The sequence below is a fragment of the Malaclemys terrapin genome, chromosome 1 (genome assembly GCF_027887155.1).
Source record: "Malaclemys terrapin pileata isolate rMalTer1 chromosome 1, rMalTer1.hap1, whole genome shotgun sequence".
NCBI lineage: Eukaryota > Metazoa > Chordata > Testudines > Emydidae > Malaclemys > Malaclemys terrapin.
Genome location: NC_071505.1, coordinates 5,993,321 through 6,015,801, shown reverse-complemented (window position 1 = coordinate 6,015,801; position 22,481 = coordinate 5,993,321). Strand labels below are relative to the sequence as shown.

At 46.3% G+C, this 22,481-nt stretch overlaps 1 protein-coding gene across 4 annotated transcripts in view; it reads right to left on the bottom strand.

The window, feature by feature from the left end:
* MEST (mesoderm specific transcript) overlaps positions 1–22,481 on the bottom strand; it is a 30,674-nt gene that overhangs the window by 2,734 nt on the left and 5,459 nt on the right. For all 4 annotated transcript variants that reach the window (XM_054015309.1, XM_054015319.1, XM_054015302.1 and 1 more), the window contains 9 exons: positions 19,769–19,848; positions 17,986–18,063; positions 16,795–16,931; positions 15,362–15,420; positions 14,518–14,558; positions 12,763–12,833; positions 9,785–9,886; positions 3,943–4,019; positions 1,845–1,908 (listed from right to left, as the gene is read on the bottom strand). In XM_054015309.1, coding sequence (XP_053871284.1) covers positions 1,845–1,908; positions 3,943–4,019; positions 9,785–9,886; positions 12,763–12,833; positions 14,518–14,558; positions 15,362–15,420; positions 16,795–16,931; positions 17,986–18,063; positions 19,769–19,848 — 709 coding nt within the window. The remainder of the gene's footprint in view (positions 1–1,844; positions 1,909–3,942; positions 4,020–9,784; positions 9,887–12,762; positions 12,834–14,517; positions 14,559–15,361; positions 15,421–16,794; positions 16,932–17,985; positions 18,064–19,768; positions 19,849–22,481) is intronic.

The following is a 22,481-nucleotide window of genomic DNA, read 5'->3' as shown; positions in this document are numbered from 1 at the left end:
TGTCACCTGAAAGTGAGAACAGGGCGTTCACATGGCACTTTTGTAGCCAGTGTTGCAAGGTATTTACGTGCCAGATACGTTAAACATTTGTATGCCCCTTCATGCTTCGGCCACCATTCCAGAGGACATGCTAATGATGTTTGTTAAAAAAATAATGCATTAATTACTTAGTGACTGAACTCCTTGGAGGAGAATTGTATGTCTCCTGCTCTTTTACCTGCATTCTGCCATATATTTCATGGTATAGCAGTCTCAGATGATGACCCAGCACATGTTGTTCGTTTTAAGAACATTTTCACTGCAGATTTGACGAAACGGGAAGAAGGTACCAATGTGAGATTTCTATAGAGAGCTACAGCACTCGACCCAAGGTTTAAGACTCTGAAGCACCTTCCCAAATCTGAGAGGGACGAGGTGTGGAGCAACACTGATGTGGAAACTACAGAACCCGAACCACCAAAAAAAAAAAAAAAAAAAATCAACCTTTTGCAGGTGGCATCTGACTCTGATGATGAAAATGAACATGAGTCAGTCTGCACTGCTTTGAATCGTTATCAAATAGAACCCGTCATCCGCATGGATGCATGAATCTTTAGCGCATCTGGCATGTAAATATCTTGCAATTCCGGCTACAACAGTGCCATGCAAATGCCTATTCTCACTTTCAGACGACACTGTAAACAAGAAGAAGGCAGCATTATCTCTTGCAAGTGTAAACAAACTTATTTGTCTGAGCAATTGGCTGAAGTAGGACTGAGCGGACTTGTAGGCTCTAAAGTTTTACATTGTTTTGTTTTTGAATGCAGGTTTTTTGTACATCATGGTATGTTTGTAAGTTCAACTTTCATGATAGAGAGACTGCACTACTGTACTTGTATTAGGTGAATTGAAAAATTTTTTTTACAGTGCAAATATTTTTTTATTACAAATAAGTGAGCACTGTACACTTTGTATTCTGTATTATAATTCAAATCAATACATTTAAAAATGTAGAAAAACATCCAAAATATTATATAAATTTCAATTTCTATTCTGTTTAACAGTGTGATTAAAACTGCGATTAATCGTGATTAATTTTTTTGAGTTAATCACGAGTTAACTGGTTAAACAACAGCCCTAGTTTGTACTCACTGTGCTAGTGCTTTTTATGTAGCCTGTTGTAAAACTAGGCAAATAGCTAGATGAGTTGATGTACCCCCGGAAGACCTCTGTGTGCCCCCAGGAGTATGCGTACCCCTGATTGAGAACCACTGCCTTACAGTCTGGGTTGTAGTTTGATGATACACCATATGGGTTCTAGGGTAGTCCGATGTCCCTTAGACTGAGTGAGAGCCCAACTAAAGCATCTACTGCCAGAAACAACCCCAGGAAGAGAGCTGCTCATTCAATTTATAGCAAAGTTCTCTCACTTTTCAGGCATGTTTTACTTAATCATTACTAGGGAGGGCTGGAACAATCCTAGCCATTAGATCAATTACAAATTTCAGCTCCTGCTCAGACTATTCCTTAGCTGAATCCCCACCAGACTGGAACTCTCATCTGCCCTTGACAGATTCTTCCCAACTAACTTAAATTCTCTTTACAAATACACATTCAGCCCAGGGAGATTTCCAGTTATTCCTGGTTAGGTACTGAAACACTCTGAAAAGTTTAATGATCTCATACAGAGATGAAAAAAAGTCTAACGCTGTCATTTTCAAATGAATGATTAGTTCAGATCCTAAACTCAAGTCATCTAAAATGAGTGGTGTTTTGAGAAGTGCTGAAACTACCACAGCAACCGGTGACTTCCAGTGCTTTCAATAAAGCAGCCACTGCATCAAAAATGTGACCATGAGACTGACCTGTAGAGCTGAAGAAACTCGGGATATGGATTCACGGGATCCAAGGGCCCATAGATTAGATGCACTGCAAACGGGAAGAACACAAACAGCTTCCATCCACAAAGTTGTCCACATGCACAGTACCTTTACCCATGCAAGAAATCCCTCATTAAAGCCAGCAGCACTGAAGATGCGAGAACCTTTCTGCCTTGAAAGTATATTCTCAAAAAGGCACAATGAATGTTTACAACTAGTCTGAGGGGGTATTGTTCACTAGGTTGTGCGGTAGCCAGGAAGCATGGCCAGGACAGCAGGCATCTGGCACACAGCTTATGCTTAAATAAATGTGTTAGTCTCTAAGTTGCCACAAGTACTCCTCGTTCCTTTAGCTGTACATAGGACTTGAGGGGGGTGAGAGTTCAGTGCTCCTGAAAGTGACAGGATTGATTAGTTGTGTCAAGCATGTGCCTTGCAGTTTCCCCCTAGATAGTCAAAGTGTAACCTGCAAGGCTGGGCTGAGTGCACAGACTGCACACAAGTGAAAACTCAAGAGTGAGACCTTTGCACGCTGAAGAGGAAAGTCAGGCCCTTAAGGGCTTGGCTGCTCACATAGACGGTAAACACTTCATACCAAGACAGTTAAAGCAGCACAACCCCCTTAGGGTGGGTGCAGTTCTTGGTATAAAGGTGCCTTCTTGAGCTATATGCTTATTTCTGTTCAGGAATGAGAGCAAGTTATCCCAGTATAAGGCAGCTTTGTTCCAAAGCAGCTGTGGCCAGTAGGTGTTTTACTGCTTTAACTGGAATCAGTTTAAAAAAAAAGTCTCCCCCCAACCATAATAGTACTGGTACCAAACCTAGGCACAGCCGAGGCCTGACTTCCTCAGCCCTAGTTCAAGAGTCCAGAACGAGCACGCTGTGAGCAGCTTCAGATGCCCACCCAGAGCTCTAAAGGAATCTCATTTTTCCTTGCCAAGGGCAGCTCCCTTATACTTTGCACTGCTCTAGCCCTTTTCCCCCATGGATCTCAAATCCTCCGAGGTAGATGTGGGGGTTCACAGAGGTTCTCCACCCTCCACTGAAATGCAGCCATCTCAGGGGCCTGGGGGATGATATTGCAGCCGTTTAACAGAGCAGTTGAAGGCGGGGAATGACAATACACTGGGAGAATACACTAAGTCGGATTGTAACATTCCTAATGTCCTTCCCCAAAGCACATTACACACAGCTAAGCAACTGTCTCAGCAAGCTCCCTCCTCCCCATGTAACAAGACTAATCCGATTAAACAAATGACCTATAATAAAGTCACAGGAAGCGCTAGAGGGGAGGCTAGAGGAGATTGAAGATGCTTCTCTATCTTCAAGGCAGGTTCCTTTGAAATGAACATCCCCACCCCAAACAGCACCCAACCTTTCCCTGGGGGCCTGAAGAGTCTCCCAAGTGTGAGGAGTGCCTAGGCTTTTCAGGGCAAACCTGACACCCCCACTAGGTGTTCGAGATCTGCAATAGGATCTAAGGTGCCTCAAGGAATTGGCTTACACAAGAATTAGACTGGTTACAATCCTGCCACTGGCTCCCCAGTGCCTGTGGATCAAGTTCAAGCTCCTTGTCTTCGTACTCCAGGCTCTGTCACTCATTCCCCTCCCTGGACCACGGCTGCCAGCCTTTGTTCCCTTCTCCCACTCCCGTCTGTGCATGCGTCCACACTACTGGCCCTCCCTAAACCGCTTCACCACATCGCCCCCATGGCTCATTCAAATCCCTTCCAAGAACTCACTTCTGCCATTTTGCCATGGCATTTACAACTAGCAGTAGACAGCAAGCAGGGCTGATATCCTGGCAACGCCAGCAGGGGCCCTTGGGTCCCAGTCCCTGCATTTGGCAACTCCAATAAGGATGTGTAGAAAAAAATCCAAGCGGTAAGGGACAGTCCTGCAAGGGGGCAAACATACACTCCAGTGTCACATGGGACTAAACTCCTGGCTGGTCCCAGTGTGAAAGTGGAAAGGTCTTGCATCAAGAGCTGTGCTTGGAGGCTTGGACTCTGCAGGCCAGTTACGACACTGGTCAAGGTATTTTCCCAAACTAATAACTCAAAGGAAACTATTTCCTACTTACATGGAACAGAGGTGGATGTCAGAGCCCCAACCCAACGGTCTCTGTGCTTCTTTCTTTGATTTATATACTGTAAAATACTAAAGAACAAGTGACTTATTAGAGAGATGATGGCTTGATCAAACAAAGGGACATTTTAAGCCTACACTTTCAGAATTGGTCTAACAAGGATTAGCAGTAAAGACCTGCCCCCGATCATGTCATCCAACAGCAGCACAGAATCAGATTGGAATCTGTGTCAGTTACCTGGACAGGCTGCAGGTAACCGAAGAGCAGCATTTTCCTCTCTTCGCCTCTCCCCATGACTCTGTAGTGCTGGTGAAAGCTGCTGGATTCAGAAGCCTGGAGACTGAAATCTTCTGTCCCCAGAATAGGTGCAGGCATCCCTCTTACTGCTCAGAGGGCACGTCTCAACCCTGCCCTGGAGAAACCAGCTCTAAATGGTAGAGGGAACTTCTGTCTCCACGGCCACACAGGCCTTGGTCTCTCTGCTGAGATTGCCATGGTGTGCTGTGGTCATGTGTCCCCTAGGATTGGACTGAGACCAAAGAGCAAAGCTGCCCTACACTGAATTCTGCTGGGCCACATCAAGCATTAGTTCTCCAGGCCAACAAGATTCAGGGAGCTCCCTACCCAGAACCCAGGGAGCCAGGAGCCTCAGTGCAGCCGGGCTCCCAGCGGGGAACAGAGAACCTGGGCAGTTACCCAGCTCGGAGCCCGAACGGCAGCCCAGCTCGGAGCCAGAGCCAGGAGTCCAGGCAGCAGCCCAGTGGGGGGAACAGAGAGACTGGGGAGCAGCCTGGCTGGGAGCGGGGAGCCCGGCAGCAGCCAGGCTCTAAGCCCCCACCTACCCTGGGATGACAGCCCAAGCTGGGAACCTGGTTTTCTTATCAATTTCACAGCTCCAGCAGGATGCCATGAAATTGACGAGAATGACTGCAGACATAACCCATAGCGTCTACAGATACTGTGTTGCCCTAACTACACCGACATAAGCCCTAGGCCTCTCGTGGAGGTGGAGTTAGGATGTCGGTGTAGTCGGGCACTTACGTCAGCAGGAGCAAGGCTGTAGCACGTACACCGACATAATTCGGTCGACAGAAGCTGCCTTACGTCGACCTGACTCTGTAGCATAGACCAGGCCCGAGTCATGGGACTGGACCTTGGGCCTCAGTGATACCAACAGTAAATGGGGATAACGGTACCAACCGACCCTGCTGAAGTACTTTAGCTCCACATTACAGAAGTACAAACGTACCAGACTCAACTATCATTTCCACATATGCAGCTTGATTACCACTGTGAAGCACCAACTCCCTCCTCACACGCCCCCGGGCTGCAGGCCGAGGGCAGTAACTGAGCTCACAGTATTGGTTACCACAAGGCTGCTTTAAAAAAAACCCCAAGTGCTCTATTCCAGCCATCAATGCAACACTAGGAATCCAACATCTGAAATGAGATCTCTCTACTGTGCTGGCATTCTTGTACTGCCTCAATGGAGGAAACGGAGTCGCAGACAGATCTGAAAACTCTGGGGTTCATGTTACAGGCAGTACACTGGGCTCTGTGTTGCCTTTTCACCAGGGTAGGAAGTGGTTTCAATTTACTACAGAAGAGGACATGGTAGTAAGGCACCTTCACAGGGAGAGGGCGTGTGAGAGAGGAAATATAATCACAATATTTGGAGCTCTCTCTCTTACTGTTAAAACGTTAACTCCAAATACTTCTAAAACCCCCTCCTCTCAGTGACAGCCAGCTACTCAGAGCCGGGGCTCTCGATCTGAGAGCTGCAATGCTGTTTTACAAGGCCACAACATTTTCTTACAGGAACTAAAACTTGCATTTTAAAAACAAGCTTTCCAGTTGTTCTGGTTGCAGAGACCCATCCAAACATGGACATCCACATTAGTTAGGCTTACTGAACATACAGCGCCAGGGAGTGCAAAATTCACATCACGATCGGCCAAAATCCACGGAAAGTCCTCAGTACCTAATGCAGGGCAGGAGATGTGAATGGGGTTTCTAGACTATGAACCTGTCTCACAAAACCCACTCTGCTCCCATCCCTGCCTTGTCTTGGCTGCATTGGACTTAACTAGCAGAACTGGATAATGTAGCCATCTGGGCCAATCCCAATAATCCTCTTTCACCCTCCTCGTTTGGTCAGGGCTCAAATCCTACTAAAAGAAGCTAGATTTACTATAAACAACCAATTGCAGTATAGCCAGTTCCCGTTTACTGAAGGCAATCTATCTGGGCCATGGTTAGAGAGTTAGTCTGGTTCTTCCGTCCTCCAGCAATGGAGGCACGCAGTATACTGCAGCGGGGACGGGCAACGCAGGCACCGTGACAAAGCAACGTTCAGCTGGGAAGGTAAATGCACAATGAACATTCAATCATAATGTGACAGGAGAGATTTCTGCACTGAATTTCTTGTTAAAATGTTGAATCAAGTTGCATGCTAAGGAGACATGACAGGAATATGTTGCAATGCATGTGCCAAGTATGCAGAACTCCAGCTACACACACACACACACGTTAGTACAGGTGCAAATTTGCTAGTTCTGCTCAAACGTAACTTACTAGGAAAGGCACCTTTAACGGTGTCCTTTCAAAGGTCTCCTTTAGGTTGTTTTTCCTCTTCCCTCTTATCATCCTACTTAATATATCTTCAAAGTGCATTACAGACACTGGCTTATTTGCCGTCAAGGGAGTGAAGTATGTATTAGCCCCATTCTTTAGATGTAGAAAATGAGACAGTAGTTAGAGATGAGCAGCAGAGGAAAAAGTCATTGGGTTTCTTCCCCATTTTGTTTCCTCATTATATATACTGAAGGCCTGAAAGGGATTATTTACTAATTTTATTAATAAAAAGGGTATTTTTCTTGGGGGGAGGTTACATTTTTCCTAGAAGACACTAGGCATGACTAGAGAACTAGTAGATTTATGCCAAAGATACCACAGAAGTGAAATCCAATTAACTGAGGAGGGAGGTGATTTTTATTCTGATTACAACTTTTGCTTGTTTCCTTTCATTAACACTTATTTGACTCAAACACCTCCTGAACAAACAGCTGGAAGAAAAGCTCTTGCATTGATGATTTAATACTCCCTTCCCCGTTACTGATTAAACTGAGGGCCAAGACAGCTCCCATTCCACATCTCTGTGTTGTCCAAGAAAAGCCTCCAACCAAACCAGCGAGGACCAAACTTGGCAGCCGTTATTCAAAGGTAAACCACAAGCAGGAACCCCCTAACTTATTCTGAAGAAAAATAAAGTCAAGCTACATACATCATACATGAGCAAGAAAAAGAAAAAAAAGCACAAGCCCATTTCCCCCTTTGGGCTAGTTTAAATTGACTTGTCCAAAGCCACAGAAAAAGTCAGTGGCAGAGCTAGATCTCAGGCATTCCTGGCCCCCAGATCACACTTCGGTATTTTCCATCATCCACACGAATGTTCATGCAATTTTACCACTCCTATAGAGCAGAGTTTGTCAAATTCTTTCACAGTGTGGACCATGCCTCAGATCTTCCTGTGGACCACCTCCTCCTCTCCCCATTCACAACTGCATGGCCCAGCTCCTCTCCAAACCTCAATCCCATTTATAGCTGTAAAACATCCATATGCCAACAGCTACGTTGGCTAGTACAGATAGCCTAGCCTCTCCTCCTTGATTCCAGCTATTTCTATAGGTATTCAGGGTCTTCTTTCACTGCCTGGAGGAGGACTCAAGGAAGACAAAGCCTTTGTGGAGACACTAAATGAATTATTTGCATCAGTCTTCATTCCAGAGAATGTGAGAGAGAGTCCAACACCTGAGCCATTCTTTTTAGGTGACAAATCTGAGGAACTGTCCCAGATTGAGGGGTCAATAGAGGGGTCAAGGGGGGATTCACCCAAGCGTTCTGAAGGAACTCAAATGTGAAACAGCAGAATTACTAACTGTGGTATGTGAATTTTCGCTTAAATCAGCCTCTATACCAGATGACTAGAGGGTAGCTAATGTAAGGCCAATTTTTATCAAAAGCTCCAGTGGCAATCCTGGCAATTACGGGCTGGTAAACCTAAGATCGGTACCAGGGCAAATTGGTTGAAACTATATTGAAGAACAAAATGATCAGACACATCGATGGACAGGCTATGTTGGGGAAAAGTCAACACAGCTTCTGTAAAGGGAAATGATGCCTCACTGATCTATAGGAATACTTTGAGGGGGTCAACAAGCAGGTGGACAAGGGTGATCCAGTTGACACAGTGTTCCTGGACTTTCAGAAAACCTTTGACAAGGTCTCACATCATAGGCTCTTAAGCAAAGTGACCTGTCATGAGATAAGAGGGAAGGTCTTCTCATGGATCAGTAACTGGTTAAAAGATAGGAAACAAATGGCAGGAATAAATGGTCAGTTTACAAAATGGATAGAAGTAAATAGCAAGGCCCCCCAAGGATCTGTACTGGGACCTGTGCTGTTCAACGTATTCATAAATGATCTGGAAAAGAGGGTAAACAGCGATGTGGCAAAGTTTCCAGACGATACTAAATTACTCAAGATAGTTAAGTCCAAAGCTGACTAAGGCTAGGTCTACACTACCCGCCTGAATCGGCGGATAGAAATCGATTTCTCGGGGATCGAATTATCGCGTCTCGTCGGGAAGCAACAATCGATCCCTGAATCGACGCGCTTACTCCACCAGCAGAGGTAGGAGTAAGCGCCGTCGACGGGGAGCCGCAGAGGTCAATTTTGCCGCCATCCTCACAGCGGGGTAAGTCGGCTCCGATACGTCGAATTCAGCTACGCTATTCGCGCAGCTGAATTTGCGTATCTTAAATCGACCCCCCCTGTAGTGAAGACCTGCCCTAAGAAGTCTTATAAAGGGATCTCACAAAGCTGGGTGACTAAGCAACAAAATGGCAGATGACATTCAATGTTGATAAATGCAAAGTAATGCACATTGGAAAAAAATAATCCAAACTATACATACAAAATGATGGGGTCTAAATTAGCTATTACTACTCAAGAAAGATCTTGGAGTCATCGTGGACAGTTCTCTGAAAACATTTCCTCGATGTGCAGCAGCAGTCAAACAAAGCTAACAGAACGTTAGGAACCATTAGGGAAGGGATAGAGAAGATGACAAAATAGAATGCCATTGTATAAATCTATGGTATTCCCACACCTTGAATACTGTGTGCAGTTCTGGTCGCCTCATCTCCAAAAAAAGATATTAGAATTGGAAAAGGTACAAAGAAGGGCAACAAAAATGGTTAGGGGAATGGGATAGCTTCCATAGATGGAAAGATTAAAAAGACTGGGACTGTTCATCTTAGAAAAGAGACGCCTAAGGGGGGGGGATATGATAGAGGTCTATAAAATCATGCATGATGTGGAGAAAGTGAGTAAAGAAGTGTTATTTACCCCTTCACATAACACAAGAACCACCCAATAAAATTAAGAGGCAGCAGGTTTAAAACTAACATAAGGAAGTATTACTTTACACAATGCAGAGTCAACCTGTGCAACTCATTGCCAGGGGGTTAAAAAAATTAGATAAGTTCATGGAGAACAGTTATTAGCCAAGATGATCAGTGACAAACCCCATGCTTCAGGTGTCCCTAAGCCTCTGACTGCCAGAGCTGTGACTGGACGACAGGCGATGGATCACTCGATAAATGCCGTTTTGTTTATTCCCATGAAGCACCAGGCATTGGCCACTCGTGTGTTCTTATGTGACCAGGCAGCTCTCTGCAGACCACCAGTAAGTGCTCCATGGCTCTCAGTTTGGAAATACAGGGATGAGCTGGTGCGAGACATCAACAGGCAAGGAAATTAGAGAGCCACATACCTGTCAACAACAAGGTTTCCATCATTTGTCCGGATTGCTGTCCACATGTCCCAGTATTCCGCCGCTGAAGGCTGCGTATACGGACCAAAGACTGCTCCAAGTCTGAAAACAAATTCAGAGAGGCATGAAGATCTTTACAGCATGTATCCCCTCCTGAAATAAACAGGATATAACATCACTTAATACCAGACACAAAAACTAGTTTCAGGGCAAAAGTGTCAAATGATTACAAGATTCGTTTGTAAAATACACAATCTTGGAGCACCCCAAATTATCCAAATTAAAAGGACAGTGTCAAATTTAGCAGTGATCCCGAAGTGGGGAAAAGAAAGGTGTTTCAGAGCATCTAATATGAATAGAAATGTTTGTTCTAATTCAATGAGTTGTTTGTGGGAAGGGACAGTCATTTTGTTGTTGTCGATCCCCATGCAGCGCTGGAAAACCAAGTACAACAGCATTGTAATAGTGTGAAAACCAGCTGTGCATCTCTAATGTCCTTGCTGAGTGGTGGGGGTGAGCGGAAAGAGGGAAATCTCATTTATTTAGGTCACATCTGAAAAACCTCAACCTAGTAAACTGCATGGGACCCACCACAGAAAGGGGGCATCTGAAGTCAAATCCCAGTGGGATCAAATGGCTCTAGGCCCAGTGGTCACCCACGATCGACGGGTCGATCCTGGAGCCTCTGCCAGTTGATCGCGATCTCCAGCGCTAAAAGTCTGGCGGCGCAGTGGAGCTCAGGTAAGCTGCCTGTCTGCTGTGGTCCCACGCAGCTCCCAGAAGCGGCTGGCTGCTGGCATGTCTCTGCGGCCCCGTGGAGTGGGGGGTGAGATGGCTCTGCGCGCTGTCCCCGGCTCCCAGGGGCCACAGAGACGTGCCAGCAACCAGCCACTTCGGGGAGTGGCGTGGGGCCACAGCAGGCCAGGAGCCACCTGTGCTAAGCGCCTCCCAGCCAGAGCCTGCACCTCACACCCCCTCCTACACCCCTGCCCCAGCCTGGAGCCCCCTCCTGCACCAAACTCCCTCCCAGAGCCCACACCCCTCACCCTCTTCTGCACCCCAACACTCTGCCCCAGCCAAGAGCCCCCTCCTGCACCCAAACTCCCTCCCAGATCCCACACCCCTCACTCCTGCACCCCAACCCCCTACCCCAGGCTCAGCCCGGAGCCCCCTCCCACACTCCAAACCCCTCGGCCCCAGCCCAGAGCCTGCACCCCCTCCCGCACCCCAAGCCCTTGCCCCAGCCCGGTGAAAGTGAGTGAGGGTGGGGGAGAGCGCGCGACGGAGGGAGGGGGGAATGGAGTGAGCGGGGTGGGGACTCGGGGGGGGGGGGGTAGATCCTGGGTTGATCTTAAATTCAAAAAGTGATCTTGTGTGGAGAGCCCTGATCTAGGCATTCTGAACCTAGGGTGAAATCCTGGCTCTAATGAAGTTAATAGCAAAACTGCCACTGACTTCAGGAAGGTGAAGGTTTCACCCTTAATGCTTAAGCCATAACTCTGTGTGGCTACAGATGAGGGAATCCTGGGACTTTTCCTGTTCCAAGTCCTGACTGATGTGTCTTTAAAGGGGTTATATTTGTTGTTTGCAGGCAGCATCTTTAAGAATCATAGAAATATAGGTCTGGAAGGGACATTGAAAAGTCATCTACTCCAGCCCCATACACTGAGGTAGGACCAAGTAAATCTAGAGCTTATCCAACCTGTTCTTAAAAACCTCCAATGACAGGATTCCACAACCTCCCTTATAATTAGAAAGTAGTTTCTAATATTTAACCGAAATCTCCCTGGCTGCAGGACTTTTTGTCCTAGCTTACTGGACACGGAGAACAATTGATCACGGTCCTCTTTATAACAAACCTTAACACATTTGACCACTGTTATCAGCCCCCCTCCCCCCCCCCCCAGACGTCTTTTCTCAAGATTAAACATGCTCAGGTTTTTTATACTTTCCTCACAGGTCAGGTTTACTAAACCTTTAATCATTTTTGTTGCTCTCCTCTGGACTCTCCCATTTGTCCACACCTTTCCTAAAGTGTGGTGCCCAGAACTGGACAGTTCTTCAGAGGAGGCCTCACCAGTGCGGGACAATCACCTCCCATGTCTTATATACAACACTTCTGTTAATGGACCTCAGAATAATATTGGTCTTTTTTGCAACTGCATCATATTATTGGCTCATTCAGTCTGTGATGCAATATAACCCACAGCTATTTTTCAGCAGTACTACCACCTAACCAGTTAGTCCCTATTTTGTAGTTGGGCATTTGACTGTTCCCTCCTGCTTTGCACTTATCTTTACTGATTTTTATCTTGTTGATTTCAGACCAGTTCTCCAATTTGTCAAACTCGTTTTGAATTCTAACACTGTCCTCCAAAGTCCATGCAACGCTTCCCAGTTTGTAGTCAGCCACAAATTTTATAAGCATACTTTCCATTCATTCTCCAATTCATCAATGAAAAGACTGAATAGTACTGGACCCCTATGGGACCCCAATAGATATATCCCCCCCAGTCTGAACTATTGATAATGACTCTGAATGGTCTTTCAACCAGTTTTGCACCCACTCTATAGTAATTTCATCTAAAACCACATTTTTCTAGTTTTCTTAGGACAATGTTGTGGGACCTAGTGTAAGGCACCAAATCAGAAAGGGAAATAAGTTGTTTAGACATGAACAGTGCTTCCAAGTAAAGTCTGTCTCAACTTCAGAATATCTTCAGCATAATATGGTGCATCTGCCTACCACCGATGAACTGGATGGAACGACAGTGAGCGACTGTCCTCTACTGGATGGAACATGCTCAAGTATATGTGAACAAATAGCCATCTAGTAACTACAGCCTATAGAGGATGCATGACTTAATACTTTTATACAAGTGAGCGTTTCCTGGGTTATACTCCTACCTAATCTATACACTTGGCACAACAAGGTTGTCCCCTACAGTGTGTGTGTAGTGCTCAGAACACCAACTCACCCTCTTGAGAAGAAGTAGTAGTTCATTAGCCGGGTGATGATGGGGGACAGCGGGCCACCATCCTTGAGAATCTTTGGCAGAAGAAAGGAGAAAAACGCCATTAAATGCCATCTAGGCAGCAATGACTCCTTGCCAGTTCAGGGGGCCTTTCCTACAGAGCTACCAGGCCCCCATGAGCCAGCAGTCTTACAGAACCACCATTTCCCCACAATCACTGAAGTAAATCCATTATTACTGCTAGATTTTTCAAAGTTATTAACACACGGAACCAAAGCACCTTCAGCCATTGATCTCTTTAGGCCATTTGAACCTCAGATCAAAGACACTAAGGCCAAGACTTGAGAAAATGACTAGGCACCTAGTAACCAGAAGGCAATAAGATTTTTTTTTTTTTTTTTTTTTGAGGAGGTATCAGAGAAGGATAAGCAGCCTTGTTCGGATGAGCAGCTCACCCATCACTAATGAGAATGGGAAAGGTGATGGGATTCCTACCAGAAGCTCCATCTTTCACATCAGCACCTGGACAGTCGGTGTTTGATAAATCTGAATCCCTTCCCCCTTCCAAGTCCCACCTGCTTGTTACTGTATGGAGAAGCATTTCCAGTCCCTCTTTCCAGCCTCCCACCCCAGAACCTGCTAGTTACTGCAAAGAGTGAAGGTGTCCACTCGCCTACCTCTCCCCCTGCTGTCTGGCTGCTGCAATGGGGAGACATCTGTTTCTCTGACCCCTCCCCCAGTGAGTTCCAATGCCTGCCTCTGCTGCTGCTCAGAGCTTTCCAAAAGCACCAGCAGCATGAAATTGACCTGCTTTGGGTCCATTTCCTAAAGTGTGGTGCCCAGAGCTGGACACAATGGCTTCGCCAATAACAGCAGTGGAAGTTGGCATGGCTCTGCTCAGTCTTCACTCTGAGCAGCAGCAGAAGTTCAAGAACAGACTGTAACCAGGCGAGTGCGTCTTGGAGATGCCGAGCACATTTTGGGTGTATAAGACTTTTTTTTTTTTTTTTAAATGGAAGCTTTTTTTTAAACTGCACCAAGTGTGGCCATCAGTTTTATGACTCATCTGAAAGACTGCTTGTCCAGGAGCAGGGCAGCCGCTACCACCAGATGAGACCACTGGCTCTGGGCAGAGTCAGAGGGAATAGCACCCCTAGTGCTCGCACGACCTCGGTGTTTCCAATAGGTATTACACCCCAACACTGACCTGGCCCTGCAAGTTCTGGTAAGATCAAAGCACACGGTGGTACAACGACACAGAACGTTGACCAACTCTTGTTCTCCGAGGCCATGTCTACACTACCACTTATATCAGCAAAATTTATGTCGCTCAGCGATGTGAAAAAACACACCCGCCTGAGTGACATAAGTTTTGCCGGCACACGTGGTAGCGTGCACAGCGCTGTATTGGCGGGAGAACTCCCACCATCCTAGCTACTGCTGCTCGTGGAGGTGGTTGTATGATGTTGACAGGAGAGGTGTCTCCCATCGGCGTAGAGCAGTTACACGAGCGATCTTACAGAGGTGCAGCTGCACCGGGGAGTTCGCTAGTGTAGACGTGGCCTGAATAATTGCTCCCCCCTTAACTGCACCTAAACATTTACATGCAGTAATTTTAAGTAAGCCAACAAATTATAGTAGCTGGAAAAGGACACATTCTAGGACAAAAAACCGGCACACACACAAACTCATGCCTAGAAGTTTTATTCGCGATACTTGAGTCCAGATTTCATAAAACTAGAGACAAAAGCAGCTCACCTTCTGAATGAACCGGGGGTAATGAGTTTCTGGGAAAATACCTGAAAGCGTTTCAGAAAACAGACACTGCAATTACTTCATTGTGCTCTGACATTTCCGAGTTTCCCCCCACCTGTGCAGCCTCAGTGAATGCATTTGCTGACAGCCAGATACAAATACCTTAAATGGGGATGGCTGTGTCTTTTTTTATTAAACACCTCTTACTAGAATTTATTTTTGTGCATGGCAGAGGCGGCGATGCCACTGTTATAGGCTACAAATGCCATCAAGGCACTGAACCAGCCAAGTCAGGACAGGCACCTACTCTCCCAAAGAGTGGCCAAAAACATGTCATAAAGAAATTCTTACTGCTCAGTGGCAGCACCATTCAGAAATGTGCCACAATAGAGACCGTCTGCCCTTACAAGCTGCATGAACAGGATCAATCTGCTACTAATAAAACAACGGCGGGAGACGTATCTGTTGTCCACTTTAATCAGCCTTCCTATGTTCTATAACCAGCCATTCCCCCCGTTTCTCCACTTAAGAGTGAATTTTAGTGTTGTGAAAGGTCCTGCACTGACAGCACTGAAACCTTCCACTAGCCCATAGAAAAGGGAGAGCAGTGAAAGCGTCCCCCCACTGCTACACCAGTGTGCCTAATCCCTGGCCTGGAGGGACCCTCTCTGTGGGTCAGAGGGGGGTTCAATCTCTATTGCCCATTCAGCCCTTGGCACTGTGATGAGACTGCCCACAAAGGGAGCAGTTAGTCTCAATGGTGATGTAGGCACCGATATCAGGGAAGTGGATCAAGACCCACCAATTCGTTCTGCACAGATCACGTTACTCTAAGCATAACAGTTACCTCCATTGGATAAACAGAGGCTGTTGATCAGAACACATCCAGTTTTATTGTGTTCATACCTGGAGAACAAAAGACAATGCTGAATGAAACTGGAGCGATTCTCAGCCAATTCCAAGAAGTGACTGACCAACAGACTGCAGGAATATCGCCATTTATTAAAACGTAATCCAGGATGCGAAGTCACCCGTGAGACGCGATTTCAAAAGTAGCATAGGAACAGCAGTGTCAAAGTACTCCCTACAGCTCTCCTTCACTGTACAGCTCATTCACACGGCAATAATCACTGCTGAGAGAGTAAACAAGGCCTTCTCTAATGCGTGCTTTATGAAATGATCTCAGCAGCCTTGGGGAAAGTCCTCTCTCCCTGGATCTCAAGAGGGATACAGAAAATAGGCACACTGGATTTGCACTACTGGATGTTCTATTTGCTGAATAATTTTCACTTTAGACTAGTTAAAAAATCAGCAATGCTTACCACCCACCCTCCCCCACTCATATCATTAACTGGTTAGACTGGGAGCGCACAGCACACTGCTAAATTGTTTGTACTAAATAAGTAATAAATATTTGTAAAAAAAACCCTTCTTAAATGCTCATACAATGCACACACATTTAGACATCTGACATGTACCTAGAGATTCCACACCACCCCATGTTAAGGAGTTCTGTGTGGAAGTTACACCTTGCAGCACTTCCCAACCACCGGGAGCCTGATCCACTGATTAGAACAAGGGACTGCACATTAAGAAACCTAGGTTCTGATTCCTCCTCTGCCAGTGACTTGCCCTCAGACAAATCCCTCAGCCACTCTTTGGTTCAATTTCCCCCATCTATAAGCGGGGCATTCTATCTGCTCCCTTCCTCATAGGGGGGTTGCAAGGCCAAATCCTTAACGTTTGCCACCTACTTTGAGGTGAGACGGTGAAAGGCAAAGCATTATCAGCTGCTGCGAACATTTCTGACAGGAAGAAAAGTGTTACCCTAGGTAGAGTCCTTCCATCTGTGAAGAACCATCCCCCGTGGTTTCACACAGACCCTGGTCAATGGTGACAGAAGATGCTCTTGGCTTGTAAAGACTTGCCTTGTTCAATCCTCACATCCTTGACAAGCCTCCAGGTCTCAAAGACAAAGAGTATATTGTGCACCTAGTTTTGGAGATGGCTAGACAAGACTCTTCCACTGTATCGTGTACACAGCTCCCACTGAAGGCAATGTCGGCAGCCTATCAGCTTCCCTCCATCTATCTACCTAGGTTCTTATCCTACTGCATCCATCAGCATGGTATCACACTGGTACCGCCTGCTGTCACCCTGAATCTCAGATGTGGGATGGGGAAAGAGGGGGCTCTGCACCATTTACTTTTACTTAGCTTCAGAGAATTAAACCCTAGGAGGACGACGAAGAGCATTCAGAGCTTTAGTGCTTCCAGTGACCTGTGGAGCAGTTCCTGTGCAACTGTGTCTCCATAGTCATGAGACAGGAGGTTGATCCTCTGATTTCGGAGACCCAGGTGCCCCAGCAGCCCCTCGACGATGTTGGCCTGCTCAAAAATGGAATAGCGATGGGGCCTCTGTTTAAAAAGCAAAGCAAGAGAGCAGCTCCAGTGAGAGCAATGTCATACACTTCTATCGTATTAGTTACAGAGAGCTGGAATATCACTATGCAGGTTCTTTGGAACAGCCCACCTGGCAGTTCGAGTCTGACCAAGTTCAGTGCCTGGACACAACTGAGCACCAGTGCTCATGGACAAATGCAGAAGCATGACACAAGCCCAGGACTGACAGCCAACAACTCAGATTCTAGTCCAGGCTCCTGCTGATTTATTGAGACATCTTGAGCAAATCATTTTACCGCCACGTGCCTCAGTTTCCCCATCTATAAAATGGAGATAATGAAACTCAACTCACAGAAGGTGATGATTACCTAGTGTGTGTAAAGCTATTTGAAGATGAAGAGCTAAGTACTATCATACTCACTCAGTGATCTGTTTGCAAAGTTGCAATTACACTAGCGTAACCACAAGCTAGTAACCCTCTGCCAGCATTTTACCATTCAGAGTCAGAGCTGCCTAACGTGACAAGTGAAGCAAAACTATTCTACAGAGGTCAGCCAACACTCCAGTGGAGTGTGGTCACTTTAGAGAACATTGCATCATGTCCCAGTTCTGATGTTTGATTTTGACACCAATCATATTCTAACAATTGTATCTTTATTTCTGTTACTGAAAAATATTAGAGACACAAGGTGGGTGAGGTAATAGCTTTTATTGAACCAACTTCTGCTGGTGAGAGAGACAAGCTTTCAAGCTTAAGAGCTCCGTGAAAGCTTGAAAACTTGTCTCTCACCAACAGAAGTCAGTCCAATAAAAGATATTACCTCACCCACCTTGTGTCTCTAATATCCTGGGAGCGACACAGCTACAACAACACTGCATCCTGAAAAAAATGCAAGTGGATAAAGACAGAAAGCAACCTGGGAAATGAACCGATTTCATTAAAATCCACAGGAAATAAAATCCATCTTCCCAGGCACAGGCATGTGTGATGCCATTGGTCTGGATGCACTTTCATCATTACATTCCTTTTCCAAAAGGAACTACACAATCATTTGTCAGGACCACTTACAGGCTTGTCACTAAAACCGAATCCTACAAAATCCAGAGCGATCACCCTTTGAAATCGTTGGGTCAGCCCTTCCCAAATCTGTAAGAGAAAGAGAGAAAAACATAAGAGCAGCTACACTCATATCTCTGAGGCCTACACACCAAGATGGACAGTTCTACACTGTAGAGTATCAAAGGGGTAGCCGTGTTAGTCTGGATCTGTAAAAGCAGCGAAGAGTCCTGTGGCACCTTATAGACTAACAGACGTATAGGAGCATGAGCTTTCGTGGGTGAATACCCACTTCTTCGGATGCATCACCCACGAAAGCTCATGCTCCTATACGTCTGTTAGTTCTACACTGTAGTTTCTTAAAGCTCCTCCCAGACACACATGTTGCAAACATAAATTGAACTGCAGTGGATTTGAGTTATCATAATAACCACTATATTCATGACAGCAAAAGCCAACAGATCTTCTAAAGAGTTATTTCACCCATTCCCCACGATTGGGTTTCTCCCTGCAAAGGCCATACTGGCTAGATCCCGAGGTTCCCCTCTGGTTTGCCTCTCCATCCAACGTAAGACCCAGCTCTATAGCTATATCCTCTGGCCAGATGTACCATATGGGAATTGCCTTCAGAACCTGTCAAACTGATACCACGATCATTCAACAGGGAAGTCCACCTTCTCATCCATTACAAGGGTAGTGCCCCTGAACTCCCAAAAATGTGAGTATTTGAAAGGACTCAGATTTTGAGATGACAGCTGCGCCTCCCAGCGAGAGGCCTTTATGGAGTTATTTTTAAAAGAAAATACCAATATTCATATAGGCCAGTTGAGAGAAGCTGCCCCCATCATCATGGAATCCATGTGTAGCCAGAGATGGTTTTTGCTCCCTTTGGAGCTTACAAAATCCAGCATCTGGTCCCAAGAATGCCACATTTATTACCACCAAACACTTACACAGCATGGGAAACTGACATCATTCTTTACAAGTACAAAAGAACCCTGTTTATCTGACCCTCCATTATCCGGCTCTCCATATTAACCAAGCAACCAGCACACACAAGTCCAGAAGCAGGTGATCTCTCCTGTAGCCACTAGATGGCGCTGCGGCCTTGCACTTTCCCATTCTTTGGCTTATCCGAATGTTTGATTATGGGATCTGGCCCCAGTCCCAATTTATACAGGAGAACGCTGTTATCTGATCTAAGACAAGTTTCCTGCCCCCAAGAACACACAAGCAAAATAAATCATAGGATAAAAATCTTAGGAGTAGAAGGGCCAAGGGATTAATAATGAGTAGAAGGGATGCTTGAAAGTGAGTCTTAAGGAGAGAACTGAAGTGGGGCAGGGCACTTGGCAGAGAACAGAGCACTCCAGTCATGGGAAGCAGCATTAGAAAAGGCCTGAAAAAGGGTGTGAGATGAAGGATGAAGTGGCAAGAGAGAAATGGGAAGAATTTAGGGAGAGGAAGGGATATCAGAGACATAGGTAGGTGGAAAGAAGGTTATATAGGGTCTTGTAGGTGATGGCTTAGCTACACTTTCAAAGCAATGACAAATTGTGCCAAGTTTCACCCAAGGGCAAAGTCTTGGCTATGAGAAAAAAAGAGTGAAGTGGGCTGGGGGAGTCAAAACAAGAACTTTGCCACAAACTAGGGAAGCCCTGTTATTCATCAATCTCACTGGTCGGACAGGCCCATTTATTCCTCCCTGAGAGATTCCCCTCTCATTTCCAGGGGAAGTGAGAATCACCCATTTTACTCACACAGTCCACGCTTTGGGCTTACTTGGTCCCCTCACCTTGTACCAATCATAGCTGGAGGTTGGGAAGCCATGTAACAGAACCACAATATCGGAACTGCCGAGTGCACCTGATGAATCTGAGGAGAGAACAGGACATCAGCAAGGCGCGCTACACTCCAAGGAGGCTCTCTCTTTAAACTTTAAAACAGCTGTACAGGATAACATACCAGGGACCCAACAGGAATATCAACCAAGCTGTGTGTTCCAGGCTCCCGAGAAGAGTTTTGCTGGTTTCTGAACACTAAAAAATCAGATCTCTCCAGCTGAAAAGCCTCCCTCACAGTAACCATTCTTAGACCTTAACACACAGACAACCCCCCCCCCCACACACCCCGAGACTGCCATTCAGAGACTTCTCAGCTTGCACAAAAACCTGTTACAAGGCCTATTGTTCCTTAAGAGCTGGACAGAGGTGCCTCGCAGAGGAGTGCGTTTACACTGTTGGTGTAATGGCATCACGTGGGGGCGCACCACATTAGGCTATTGATCCAGTCTATGTACACACACAACTTGGGAGCAACGAGAGCGATCTTACATTTACATAACACCTTTCATTCTGAATGATCCCAAAGCACTACACAAATTTTAAACTGATAGGGAAACCAGGAATCAGACACTCAAATGCAGCCATCTCTTGGGTAAAACATGACAACTGTTTCACAGCACATAGCAGCAGGTTAAGGACAGGAAGTGGAGAAAAATACTGCTCCCAACTGCAACTGTGGCATGGGGAAGACTTGGGAAGTAAGTATATTGTGAGCATCTGTACTTAAAACTGCAATTTGGCCATAATTTAGAGCGAACACCCCTGCTCTCAAGAAGGGATTTGTGGGATCTTCAATGACAAGCAGCTAAGACATCGTTTTTACGTCTCATCCAAAACGACAGCACCTCCAACTACACAGTGCTGCCTAACACCAACAGCCCACAAACGCAAGTGTGCCATTTGAGTAAACCTACCACTTCCAGTTCCTGCCGGACCTAACTGTACCTGAGAGGAGTCGGATGCAAGCTACTCCTGGGGGAATTGTGCACCACTTCACGTGCACAGGATTCATATCCCATGCAGATTTCTTTATTTCCCCGCAGAAAAATTACTTTCTGATGGGGAAGCAAAGGGAAGCCACAAGAGCGGTCACGTGCTCCTCCCCAGCAGTGCAGGCATGTTATTTCTGGTACCCGGAGCAGCGGGTGGAGAGGTAAATCACTGCAGGGGGGAGCTGTGGGGGGATGGGGATGCCCTGGATGGTCCTAGGTCAGACACCCCACTGGGGCCAGGTCAGGCCCACCCCCTGTCCACCCAACCCCCATGCATCCAAACCCCTCCATACCCAGATCCCTCCTGCTGAGCCTCACTCCCTCACAGCCAGAACCCCCCCCCAAGCTCCTCACACCCAAACTCCCACCCCACTGAGCCTCACCCCCTGCTAGGGTGACCAGATGTCCCGATTTTATAGGGACATCCCGATATTTGGGGCTTTTTCTTATATAGGCTCCTATTACCCCCCACCCCCATCCCAATTTTTCACACTTGCTATCTGGTCAGCCTACCCCTGCATCCAGATCTCCCCCGCACACAGACCGGGACACGGACCTCTGGGGCAGGTCCAGCCCTTGTGCTGTGTCAGGGTCAGGTGCAGCTTCATCGCCGAGTCCGTGTCCTGGGTGGGGAACTGCAGGGTGATCTCTCACCTCTATGCAGCCAGTGGCCTGTGCTCCCCACTGCCATGGTGGAGCCTCCCCATTTACTTATTGACAAATACAATTTGCAGACTTTTAAAATATTGTGCACAGAATTTTTATTTTTTTGGCGCAGAATTCCCTCAGGAGTAGCAAGCACGGTCCCAGCTTAGCTTATCAAATACAAGGGGATAAAAGCACAAGTTTGTACAGCTTCAGACACAAGTTACATATTTTGAACCAGGTTTTTCTCCAACAGAGCTTAATCGTGGCTCCAAAAATTCCCTCTGAGCACAAAAAGTGCAGGCAAAATCCCAACACTGACTAAATACCCCAGCAACGGGGGGTCACAACTTTTTTCTTACTATTATCCTGCACTCAGCTACTCATAACCAGGCTATCAGAGGCACCCACAACCCCCAGCATCTGCTCCCACAGTGCCTAGAGGGGGGTACTAGGCCCTGTCACACTTCACAATAAGACCCAAACTGCTTGTGGCCTTTAGGTACTACCACAATATAAATATTTAATAGTAATGATACCAACCCTGGTCTTAGACCCATGGTCCATTCCCCCAGAAGTGAATTAACTGACTTACATTTGCCACTTAATATAAGGCGGCCAGACCACTCCATTTCAGTGGAGTGTGGAGAGAAAACACCTCAAGAGCTAAGGAGCAAGGACTCCCCTCATCTTCTATTCAATCATTGCCATAGTTTCAACCCAGATTTAGCTCCCCTCTCACAAAGGACTGGCATCCGCATGCCCCTTCAGGCCACATCCCAGTACAAATGTTCCCATCGCACCTGTTTCTGTCCAGTCTGTCTCCAGTCAGTCAGTCTCTCTCCCCACACCCCTGTTTTATTTTTCTATGTATTTATTTTAAAACTTTTTGCTCTTTTTTTTGCTCCCTATCTCCCCCCAGGGTCTATGTTTTCCTTGATTCTCCAGTGCTTTTCCAGCATGCCTTTTTCTTTACTTTCCCCTAAATTCTTCAGTGTCTCCTTCCCTCACCCTTCTTCCCCATGCG